Raw genomic sequence first — 12,700 nt, 5'->3', positions numbered from 1 at the left:
AATGAGGAAGTCAGAAAAGCAGGCTTGCTAACAAGCAGAGGGGCCAACGCCCTGGGCAGACTCCCTTGGTGATAGCGGTTATCTACCACTGCTTCAAGTAGCACCAGCTTAAGTCTGGTGCCCACCCTGCTGCCCCCTGCCCCAATAAAAGGTGAGTCACATGGGAGTTGGACTAGCTGTCCAAATGATACAATACCTAAAAGGTGAATGACTCAGGCTTAGATAATGGGGCCTCTACCCTGGCCCCAGCCCAGTTCACTATTAGCCAAAGCTACCTAGTATGAGGAAAACTAGCACCAAGGCACTTGCTTTAGAAGGTTATGACCCCATACAGAAATTCAACAGCTGCTAGGATATCCTTACTACCAAGACATATGTATATCTTCTCCTTTATTTATTATGTTTCCTTGCCTGGAAAACACTAGGTCTCTGATTTATTCTGAAGCAGAGTTGGCAGCCCATGGGCCAAGCCTGTTTTTGTCCAGTCCCAGAGCTAAAAAGGGGTTTTTATATTTTTAAAGGTTTAAAAGAACAACATTCAACAAAAACGATATATGGCCTGCAAGCCTATTAAAATAGTTCTATCTGGTCCTTTACAGAAAAGGTTTGCCAACCCCCATTCCAAAGCACTCTTCCAAGGCAAACCTTCTACCAGCCCAAACATCAATCACTCCTTTTTTCACATCACCAAAGAATCCCCAGGGATGTGCAGTCAGGTCAGAATAGGCAGCTGCTTAGTGACCTTTCAGAATGTCACTAACATACCGCCTCAAAGGATGCCACCCCCATTTCACTTTATAATCAAACGTAAGAACCAAAACACAAAGTGGCAGGGATTTGGTGAGATCAAGGTTTGTTTTTAACTTGAGACTAAAATCACCACAGGGAGGGTTCTCACATACACCCTTAACTGTCTATTCTGGCCCTGAAAACCTAAAACCCTCAATTCTTACTACCAAACCAGGTGCTGAAGCAATTAACAGGAGCAAGGGAGTACCCCCATAGCCCTAAAGTACTAAGCTCCTTTGTGAAGCTATCACCAAAAGGGAGCCAGATCTGGGGCAGAAATAGCAACTCCTGGCATGGAAGCAAAGACCACTCTTCAGGATGTAGCCCAATAACCACAAGTCATTATCTATAGGTAATTAGAATATAGGATTTTCATCATGAAAAAGACAAAAAAACAAGTCAGTATTTGGTAAAGTCACAAAAGGGAAGATGCAAGTGTCTCTGATTCAAAAAAACACTTAGAGAAGGAAGAGCTACCCCTTTCCACTGTCTTGGTTTAAGACCCTTTTCTTCCCTACCTGAGTCGTCGGCGAGGGTCAGAGGGTGTCCCAGTCCGACGGGCAGTGCCATAATCGGACATCATGCCGTAATCCAGATCATCATAGCCCATGCTACGCTGGTCATCCTCTAGCCCATAAGGCTCTGGGTGAAAACGATGCAGATCCACACTGCTCCCACCTACCCGAACCTGGGGCTGGGGCCCATACACATCCTGTCTACTAGGTGCCCGATAACCTTCCATGCTGGGCCTGTACCGCTCCTCAATGCGGGTCACCCGGGACAGACTGCCATAGTTGTCACTGCTACTTGGATAACCATCTTCATAGTGGCGGCTATATCCATCGGGAGGGTAGTGGAAGTTCCTGGGAAGGGTAGCAGTGCCTGCTTGCCCCACATAGGGACCAGGTCCCCCATTGCCATTCTTGCGGAAGTCACGCCCCAGAGTCTGGATATAGTTGTTAGAAACTGATGAGGCATCCACAGGCAGCCCATCTGGTCCCACAGGGACTGGCTGTACTGTCCGTGTTGTCACAGTCTTCACCACTTTCTTGACCTTCACATAAGGAAAGAGAAGAGTAAATATAAGCCTACGTTCTAGACCTAAGAAATGAAACAAACCCCCACTGCCAGCTCACTTTATCTTGAAATGCTTTACATTTTACCATCTACCCTTCTCTCTCTACCTTACAGGAAGTGCCCAGGCAGGAAATTTGTGCTGGCAGTTAACTATGCCTGTAAGGGAAGCTACCGTAGACCTCGCAGACTTCTCCCTTCCCCATTCCATTCAATTTTCCCATATCTCTTCTATCTTCCCCGTCTGGCCAGAGATCACTTTCTTTATGCCTTCACTACAGATTAATACTTTTCATCCACCCTAACTAAGTGCTTAATCTCTCCCTCCACCAATAAAGACCATAGGAAGACCTCCTCTATCATCCCAGACCTTATACAAGTCTTTGCTTACTGTGGTCTCTGTGCGCCGAGTAGTTCCATCATCAGAGGTCTCCACAGAGACAACAGACATGGCTCCCTCGGGGTCCTCCTCTGTGTAGGTCCCCACAATCTGCCCTGGCTCCTGCATCCTGGGAATGGTGCTATACACAAGGTGACTGTGATCCTGTATGAAAAAGACGAAAAGGAAGGAACGACTATTAAGCCATATATATCAACAGTCCAACCCAATGAGAAGTAGTCTCCCTAGTGAGAGACTCATGCATCTTCCACGGGCCCCAGGATTTTTAGTGGGGTAGCTGACACCACCTTTTGAACTTGTACAAAAGAGCAGAAGATGTAAGTCCCCAGTTCTAATAATTTAACAAATACGAACTGAGGGGCGCCTGGGTGGCTCAGTCGTTGGGCGTCTGTCTGCTTTCGGCTCAGGCCGTGGTCCCGGGGTCCTGGGATTGAGTCCTGCATCAGGCTCCCTGCTCCGTGGGAAACCTGCTTCTCCCTCTCCCACTCCCCCTGCTTATGTTCCCTCTCCCCCTGTGTCTCTCTCTGTCAAATGAATAAATGAAATCTTTAAAAAGAAAAAACAAAACAAAACTATGAACTGAGTTAACTATAGCCACATCAACACCCAAGTAACAGAGACAGCAGATTTAACTTCCCAGTTCCGGTCATCGAAGTGAATATGAACTGTGTTAACTGTGGTTACATCTGTATCTGGGTGATCCTTCAAAAAAAGAAGTTCACCAGCAAAGAACTTTTAAGATGAACCAGAAAATCCCCCAAAAAACCATCTTCTGACCTGCTCTGTTACTCTTTAGAAACTGCCTAAGACTCAAGACCAGCCAGATTTCAGGTAGAAACAGAGGCATGCCCATTCCAGAAAAGGGATGCAGTAATTGAGGGATCAAATACAGAATCAGCGGCCATTAAAACTTATTCCAAAATACAACTACATGTATACATTTAAGCTCCACTATTTTATTTTCCTAAATGAAAGCAGCTAATTAATGGGTGGGTACTTAAAATGTACCAGGCACTTTGCAAGACACCAATATGCTCTTATAGGCCAGGGAAGTTAAGAGAAAAATGAAGCAACCCAGACCTTGAGCCAAAGACATTACCTGGGGTCCGTTGAGTTTCAGATCTGAAAATTTCTGTCGCTCAAGGTCAGCATCGCCCACAAACCGGCCGTTCTGAAACAGAGCCCACATGAAGACAATTCATTTTGTGGCCTTCCTTTGCTCTATCAAATACAAGTAATCTTTTTTCCAAACAGGAAAAGAGCTTTCAAAAAGATATTTGTGGCCTGGCGTCCTTCTGTCAAGTACTTATAAAAGAACCACATCACTCCTTAGTTTTAGCACTTTCCTCAAAAGTGGAACTGGGCCTGGAACTGGCAGACTGGGTCTCTGGAACATAAGAAGGTAAGCTCTATGAGGGCAGACATTTTTTTGTATTTTTATTTTTTGGTCAGTTTTGTTCAACGGTATATTTCCAGTACCTTGAACAATGCTTGGCACATAATAGGCACTCAAAAACTATTTGCTGAGTAAATAGCTGAAACTCAGGTAAGTCCTTAAAAATATAAGTTAGAAAGGCTAGGTTGGGGAGTTTCCAAAAGCCTTCTTCATTGCTCCATGCATCTTCATGCTCTACTACCAATGGAAACTCCCACATCAGCCAGCTTTTGAGAGAGAGATTCAAGAGGGGCGCCTGGGTGGCTCAGTCGTTAAGCATCTGCCTTCGGCTCAGGTCATGATCCCAGAGTTCTGGGATAGAGCCCCGCATCGGGCTCCCCGCTCTGCGGGAGGCCTGCTTCTCCCTCTCCCACTCCCCCTGTTTGTGTTCCCTCTCTCGCTGTGTCTCTGTCAAATAAATAAATAAAATCTTTTAAAAAAAAGAGATGCAAGAGACAGGAGTCTCCCTTTCAAAGTAGGAAGAAAACAAGTACCCCAATTCCCCTCAAGCAAAAAGTTGTCTCAACATCATCACCACCAATTTTTAGAGCCACAGAACATAAGCTGCTCTCTTTTGAGCAGCAGGAAATAATCTAACAACATTATACTATGTAAAAACACATTTGACTGCTCCTCTTCCAATAGGAAACAGCGAGATCCACCTTGGGAGACTTCCCCCACCCTACTCCCATTACATAGGGAGTGTAATGCTGCAGGGAGAGGAAGTTAAACATTACTTTCAGGAAGAAGGAAGGGTGTGGCTTCACTACTGAACAGAAGTTAAAAATAAAAGAGAGAAAGAGAGAAACCTAGTACTAAATCCTGGAATTCCCCACCACCTCTAAGCCCAAGCAGTCCTGCTCTCCCCTTTCAATATATACCTCTCATTCCTAACCCTCTCTTCTGGTTCCTATAAAAATCCTAGAACGTTGCAAATATACTGCCTCCAAGTCCCCTAAATGAGGTTTTGTCCTCTCACGCAATATGCTCCTCAGCATGAGGGACCTTCTCTGTCTTAAAAAATAATAAGTAATCAGGGCACCTGGGTGGCTCAGTTGGTTAAGCGACTGCCTTCAGCTCAGGTCATGATCCTGGAGTCCCGGGATCGAGTCCCACATCGGGCTCCCCGCTCAGCGGGGGGTCTGCTTCTCCCTCTGATCCCCTTCCCTCTCGTGCTCTCTGTCTCTCATTCTCTCTCTCTCAAATAAAAAAAATCTTTAAAAAATAATAATAATAAGTAATCAATGGAAAGGACTACTGAAGCATAAGCACTGTTGTTAGTTCCCACCGGAGATCTCTTAAGATGGAGTCTATCAAGCAAGGTCTACTCTATACATACATACACACACACACACAACACCTGAGAGAGATTACATCACACACACACACACACACACACACACACCCTACCTACCTCTGACAGATTATATCACAGTGAAGTCAGACCAGAGAAACCACAGGAAACGCAAGATACTTCTCCTTTCTAACACCAACTCCCCCAAGTCACTCATAGAGTCAGCCAACCCAGAGACCACTGGCTCCTGTGGTTATCTGGGTTAAATAACAGCACGATGCTCCTCCAGCTCTAACCGACAGAATTAACAATGACCTCCTCCCTCCAAGACATGATTTGCAAAGCTAACAAAACAAGCATACAAGGACAATATGGAGCAGGAATACACAATTTATGGATACTGCCACACCTTCTGAGCAGACTGTTCCGTGAGGGAGCCTGAACTGGAGCTGAGAGTACAAGATGCCCAACCTCGCCAACCACTAAGCAGGCATTTACCTTCCTTAATGTGGTAAACTTGATACCAAGTTGAGGAAAAAAAATCAGAGAAAACCAAGGACCCTGAGTACAGCTCCAAACTATATGATCTACCATGACTAGAATTACATCCCAAACCAGAAACCCCACTCCAGCAAAACAGGAAGTCAGATAGATGCTTCTAGCAATACGCCATTCAACTCAGCAGAGCTGCAATATCTCCTGTCTCTTACATCAGTTCTGGAAAGGTTCACCATGACACATGGGCACTTCGACAGCCCATCACCATGAGGAAAGTAGTTTCCCAAGTAGGATCATAGCCTCTCTATAACCATGCCAAAGTCCTACCTGCAGGTCTGATGGAGAGAGGGGTTACCTGATGCCGGCGGGTGAGGGTGCCGTTGGCCATGAGTGGGTTGGCATCTTGTGGTGAGACCCGGACGCGTTCCAGTTGCGCCGAGACGTGGCGCCGTTCCTCCTCCAGCGCCCGGGTCAGCTTCTCAAACTGGGCCTCTTGTTCCTTCACAGAGGCCAAGATGCTGGCGGTCGACTCCACCTCTGAGTCGTCCATGAACGTAAGGGGCGGAGCCGCCGCAGGGCAGGGTAAAAAGGAAGGTGTGGATCACAGAGGGAGGAGCAAGGAGGGAGAAGGCCCCCCTCACTTCACACTACCGAGAGAAGGTAAGGGAGAGGAGAGAAAAGGTCACAGGTCAGAGAAGACAGATGAATCATTAATCCCAGAGCCAAAGATGCCCCCTTGTGGTTTTACTGCAATGCAGAAAGCCAGCCACCACCAAGCCTAGGAGCCCATCACCAGTGTCCACTGAAGCAGGATCCTTTGCCCACTACCCTTTAACACCTGAACAGAAATAACCACTGAATGGAAAGGTGCAACTAGATCCAAGTCTACACTGTTGGCAGGAGAGGGAGAATATGGCTAAGGGCTGTAGTCATGACAGGAGATTAATATTAGATTATTCTTCCCTGGAAAAATTTGCTGGTGTTAACTCAATCAAAGTTGTTAACGCCACAGTACAGCCCAGCATTCACTGTCCTGCATCGGCAAGCCATTTCTAGAATTAAGGGAGTAGTACAGACCTACAGATCTTACTTACCTCCCCAAACCTGAACACTGAAATTGCCTCAGTGGTAGCAAAATTTACTAAATGAATATGATACATTAAAATGCCAATCAGAAATAGAAATAGTAAAAAACTTCCTACCATCAAACGCAGGTAACAAAATGAAGGCCCTCATATTGAATACATTTACGAAGGAGTCTTTCTACTTTTCAAGACCATACTATCATACTGAAGGCAAGCCATGGGCCTTGGCTAAAGGAGACAAGAGAATAGTAAAACCACAAAAAATTCTGTGTGTAAAAAGGCTCCACTTGCAGCGACCTTCACCTCTTTGGGGAGTAGGAAAATGAACATTAGGCTCAAAATCTGAAATTGCCCCTCAAAGTAGTTCACTTCACATTCACTTCCCAGTCAATGGCTGGGAACTTCCTACATCCCTGTTATCCTGCAGAAAGCTCTAAAAAACCAACTGTATTTTTACATCTTTACTTATTCCAGCTCAGGGTAAGTATCCAAGTATATAGAGGATTTGTGTGCTATTTATACAATAAACGATTGTTATATAAAAATGAAGAGTTCCCCATACCCTACTGTATTAACTACAAGTCGGCCAGTAAATGGAGGGGCACTGTAGTCACACCATTGGACTCAATAGGGTTTCTCCCTTACAAACTGGCTATAGGAGACTTTATGGCCAGTCCAACATATACCATGTCAAGAGGTTTTAAAATAAACTCTCTTCCCCTATTCCCCACCCTCTTCTCAACCCCCTAAAGAAAAAAGGCACTCAAAAAATTTATTCTTAATAAACTTATTTCCATACACACCTGTTAAGAGAAGGTCGTAACTGATTGGTTTTAACACAGAGAACAGCCCAGTCTAGATTCAAAAAATCATGGGAGAAGCATCCCAGCCACCACAGCAAGGAGGAAGCAGGAAGGAGAGAGCTGCAGAAATATTTGGAGGAAAAATGAGATTGAGAGGAAAATAAAATATACACAAAACATTAAAAAATAAGAGGAACGGGGCAAGTACTGGGAGAAAGAAAATCTGGGAATGGAAGGGAGTCATGTAAAATATGACTTGGAATTGCTTAATGTGACAAATGCCCTTTGGACTTAGCTCTGTCTTCAGATACCTGGGCCTTGGATGTAGTTTTTAGTAAAACCGGGATTCTACTGTCATGGAGTACTTCTGTACAGAACCAGGAGTAGGTTATAATATGGATAAAAATTCACTTACCCCCTATTCCCAGCGATCAAATTGGGGGGAAAATTTCTGTTGTTGGAATGCCCTTCCCCCCCTTCCCACCTCTAAGGCAGAAACCTCAAAGCCCAGTCCCAGCATGCCCACAAAGACATTGAGAAACCAATGCAATAGTCGTAGTGGGGAAGACATGTGGGGACTAGCCTAGGCTGAGCCTTTTGCTTCAGTTCCCTTTCCCACGCTCTCCAGGGCTCTACCAAACAAATACTTGGGCCTGCCTGCTTTAGAGTATATGCAGCATTCTGCCAGCAAGAGCACTTAGAGGAACAGATAGACAGGTGTCCAATAAACTACCTAATTAATCCTCCATCATTAAGACTCCTTCCAGTGGATCAAGCACCGAAATCCAAGAATATGGCAGCCCTTCTCTAAATTCCTCCGACCCTGGCTCTGGGCTCCCACAGTCACTTATCAACTCCTGTTCTTCCTTCCAGTCTGTTGCCGAGTTTTCCTATTCCCACCCTACACCCCAACAGGCCACTCAAAGGTCTTTAAAAAGTATCATTAAAAAAAAAAAAATGCTGCTCCCTCCTCATCTCTATTGCTTCATTTTAAGCATTGTCCTTATCCGCTATGTACCATGACCTATGAACCTTCCACACCAAGAGGACTCTTAAGCTCAAGAGAGATTCTTCCAGTTCTAGATTTTAACAGGGCCTGAATTGCAGTTACCACTCTGGCAGCCTCCACCCTGTAATCTTCTTTGCTAATGAAAGCCCAAACTACCACTATTATGGGGCATACAGTGACAACCCTCCCTGCTGCACAGAAATGGTCACCATGCCGTAAACACCTACTTTTTACCCCTTCAATAAAGGGAGTTAAGGAAGGATAGTAGGAAAACTAACCAGGGCTCTAGATTAGGATGCAGGATCTTTTCCCATCCTTCATGGCTTTAAAGGCTGGACCACCAGGCTCTAATTTGGAGAAGAGGACAGCACAATTAACCAGAGAGGATCAGATTCCTAGGCCTAATAGCATGGGGAGATTTTCTGCTGAAAGAGGGCAGAAGCAGAGGCTGTGTAGGACAGGATGCAGAAGACTGGTCCCAGTCCTGGCTCTGCCACTAGCCAACAATGGCAGAAGGTCACTGCCATGTTCTCATCTGAGAGATGCCAACATCACCAGCCCAGTTTAACTGAGAGCTGCTAAGAGGATCAGGTGAGATAATGTATGTCATACAAATGTGAGGTATTAAGTTGTTTCAAGAGCTAGTTTCTATCTCCCAATTATATTACTTAATGGTAATGCCTCAGCCCCAAACTATTTTGTGAACTAGTAGATGAGACTAACCAGATCAAAAGCATAACTGGGTTCTAAGGAGTGGATGAGCTGGTTCTCCTGCTCTAACTCTATTTACTAGGAGGTCCCACCTAGACCAGTGTTTCTGGAACATAGAGTGCAGCATTACACATCTGCTATAATAAGTTCTTGTCCCCTTATTTGAGGCCTTTGCAGTTTATGACCACAGAGAAAGGGAAGGTGAAAAGAACTAACAATTACTGAGTGTTTTACATTTATTATCATGGTAATACTTACAACCCCAAGGAAGGAAGTTTTACTGCAAATGAGAAAATGGGCTCTAGGTGAAGAAAATACCCAAGGTCTCGGTTAATAGCAAATTCTGAATTTAAACTCATGTATCTATTCCATTCCAAAGCCTGCGTTCTCGCTCTACTACATGCTGTCAAGTCCAGAAAGTACAAGTCCAGTATAAGATGGACAGTCCAGCCCTTCTCCCCCATAGTCCTTGTACTTTCTGCCCAAACATCACAGGAAAAAAGTAGGGGGGTGGGTTGGGGCTTCCATTTTTCCTTATGTTAAAGGGTTATTCATAATGTCTACATATAAGACTTAAGTGGGACAACAGAAACAAATGGGAGGAAAAAGAAAGCAGAAGCAGGGTAAGAGAATGAAGCTGCTGGCGAGCTCCAGCGCACGGCCTCCTCACAACTCAGACTTGAGGAAAGAGTCCTCATCCGTGCCATACACAGAAACAAATTATGCTTTAGACCAGAATCTGCAAACCATTAATGGACTCTGGCAATTAAGAGTCAAGAAAGTCGGGGCGCCTGGGTGGCTCAGTTGGTTAAGCGACTGCCTTCGGCTCAGGTCATGATCCTGGAGTCCCGGGATCGAGTCCCGCATCGGGCTCCCTGCTCAAGCGGGGAGTCTGCTTCTCCCTCTGACCCTTCCCCTCTCATGCTCTCTGTCTCTCATTCTCTCTTTCTCAAATAAATAAAAAAAAATCTTAAAAAAAAAAGAGTCAAGAAAATCAAAAAGTCCAGGCCAACACCTTTCTTAATATTTTCAAATGAATTACACTGGCTCTCACTACAAAAAGGCCGCCAAGGAATTCTCAAAGTGAGAAGGAGAGAAAGGCCACACATAAAGTGAGCCCTGCCATTCCCCTAAGTAACTGGTTTTACTCGTAACAAGCTGTAGGTCCTACAGACCTGTGAGTCTACAGCAAGGCTCCAGCATTCAGGCAATGACAATGGTAAAAATTCAGTCTCTTCTGTAAGAAACCCAAACCAAAAGTTAAACTGGATCAAATACCCAGAAGGACCAAAGAGACGATGTCAACCAGGTAGCTGGGTAAAAAAATATGAGCAATAACACGGTCCCTGGTAACCTGGCCATAGGAATGTAATTTGGAAATACGATTCTTAGAAGTTAAGAATACAGGCTTTGGAATCAGACTAGGTTCAAATCCCAGTTCCACTGCTTCTTAGCTGTAGAACTTTGGGCAAAATACCACTTAATCTCTAAACCTCAGATTCCTTTTCTGTAAAATGGGGGAAATAAAATACACCTAAGGGTAGTTGTGAGAAGTACGTGAGACAATCCACATAAAGTGCTTAGAAAAATGTCTTGACATATAGCAAGCTATAAATATGGTTACTGGGCGCCTGGGTGGCTCAGATGGTTAAGCGTCTGCCTTCGGCTCGGGTCATGATCCCAGGGTCCTGGGATCGAGTCCCACATCGGGCTCCCTGCTCTTTGGGAGCCTGCTTCTCCCTCTGCCTCTCTCTCTCTGTCTCTCATGAATAAATAAATAAAATCTTTAAAAAAAAAAAAATATGGTTACTGATAGAAACACTACCACAAATAGCTAACACAAGGGACTAGAGTTTGGTGGTGTTAATAGGACCTCTGAATAAACCACGCATGTCTCCACATGCTCCCGTCCCTGCTTTACAAGTAGCCCAGTAAACTACAGGAATTCTTCATACTCTCAAAGGGAAAAACAAAATAAAATTCCAGACTAGGGGTCAAAAAACCTGGGGTTCAAGTCCTGGCTCTGCCCAAAACTAGCTGTGAGAACTAGCTCGCAGGGGAAGTTATAACCCCTATAATCTTCACTTTTATTATTTGTCAGGGTTTAGCTTTAATGGGCTAATATATGTAAAACTATAGGCTAGGTGACTGAACTTCTCTCCTATATCCATGCTATTCTGATAAGTGTATCCAAAGACATGACCAGAATTAGGCAAGCTAACCCTGTGGAAAGAGTTTGAAAAAGTATTTGTCCTCAGGGAGAACTGTAAGCCCCACAAAATAGTCTTTGGGTTTCTTAGGAAAGAAATTTTGTCTTCTGGGCGCCTGGGTGGCTCAGTTGGTTAAACGACTGCCTTCGGCTCAGGTCATGATCCTGGAGTCCTGGGATCGAGTCCCACATCGGGCTCCCTGCTCGGTGGGAAGCCTGCTTCTCCCTCTGACCCTCCCCCATCTCGTGCTCTCTCTCTCTGTCCCATTCTCTCTCTCAAATAAATAAATAAAATCTTTAAAAAAAAAAAAGAAATTTTGTCTTCTGCAGCCAATCCCAAAGCCAGCTCTCCTCCTTCCTTCGTTTTTATTATGAAATCAAAACCAATGTCACAAAGTGATGCTTCCCTTCAAAAGCAAGGATTAGCGGGCGCCTGGGTGGCTCAGTTGGTTAAGCGACTGCCTTCGGCTCAGGTCATGATCCTGGACTCCCTGGATCGAGTCCCGCATCGGGCTCCCTGCTCGGCAGGGAGTCTGCTTCTCCCGCTGACCCTCCCCCCTCTCATGCTCTATCTCATTCTCTCTCAAATAAATGAATAAAATCTTTAAAAAAAAAAAAAAAAAAAAGCAAGGATTAGCAAAACTCTTCTATGTCATCCTAGGGATTTCAAATGGCTGTTTTATTTTTTTTTTTTAAGATTTTATTTATTTATTTGACAGAGAAAGACAGAGCAAGAGAGGGAACACAAGCAGGGGGAGAGGGAGAGGGAGAAACAGACTTCCCGAGGAGCAGGGAGCCCGATCCCAGGACCCCGGGACCATGACCTGAGCCAAAGGCAGACGCTTAACGACTGAGCCACCCAGGCGCCCCTCAAATGGCTGTTTTAAAAAACACTGAGCCTCGCACTGAAGAATACCAATCAATAAAATATAGCACCTGTAACACCACAGAGCTGTACTACACAATGCTCAAGCCAACAAAGGTAGGTCTTAGATCCCTAAGAGGCATGTTTGCCTAAAATGGCATGTGCTCTAAAATTCAAAGCAATTATTCCTGTTCAACCATACAGACAGAAAACTGCCATCTTATTTTCAAATTAAAGGAATATATTTTGTCAATAGTTTTTCTCTGGCTTCTTATCACCAAGAATGCTAGTACCAGAGTCCAAGGTCTAAGCGCCTCATCCACCACCTGATGTTCCACCATCCCAAGCTCAGTGAGAACAATTCCAGTATTCCCCCGCCTTTGTTGGGAAGACTTAACTCCCACACTAACCCCAACTCCCTGGACCTAAAGAGTACTCTGCTCACTTCACGATCTCAACTGACCACTTCTCAGAGTTACAAACTGGTATTCCGGAAATGGCCTTGTCTTAGGTGTTAGCAGTTTCTGA

General features: G+C 44.9%; 1 protein-coding gene across 6 annotated transcripts in view; it reads right to left on the bottom strand.

Moving 5' to 3' along the window:
* The window catches only part of CTNND1 (catenin delta 1), a 49,338-nt gene that overhangs the window by 16,455 nt on the left and 20,183 nt on the right, over window positions 1–12,700 (bottom strand). For 4 of the 6 annotated variants that reach the window (XM_035012909.1, XM_035012903.1, XM_035012905.1 and 1 more), the window contains exons 2-6: window positions 7,379–7,498; window positions 5,846–6,137; window positions 3,363–3,434; window positions 2,255–2,407; window positions 1,308–1,843 (exon numbers count right to left, since the gene is read on the bottom strand). In XM_035012909.1, the coding sequence (XP_034868800.1) occupies window positions 1,308–1,843; window positions 2,255–2,407; window positions 3,363–3,434; window positions 5,846–6,040 (956 nt within the window). In that variant the 5' untranslated portion in view covers window positions 6,041–6,137; window positions 7,379–7,498. The remainder of the gene's footprint in view (window positions 1–1,307; window positions 1,844–2,254; window positions 2,408–3,362; window positions 3,435–5,845; window positions 6,138–7,378; window positions 7,499–12,700) is intronic. The other 2 variants (XM_035012904.1, XM_035012908.1) reach the window with 2 other exon arrangements.

Source organism: Mirounga leonina, unplaced genomic scaffold (genome assembly GCF_011800145.1).
Source record: "Mirounga leonina isolate KUSES-001 unplaced genomic scaffold, KU_Mleo_1.0 Mir_166, whole genome shotgun sequence".
Lineage (NCBI taxonomy): Eukaryota > Metazoa > Chordata > Mammalia > Carnivora > Phocidae > Mirounga > Mirounga leonina.
Note: the sequence above shows the minus strand (reverse complement) of the source record. Positions and strands in the feature narration are given on the sequence as shown.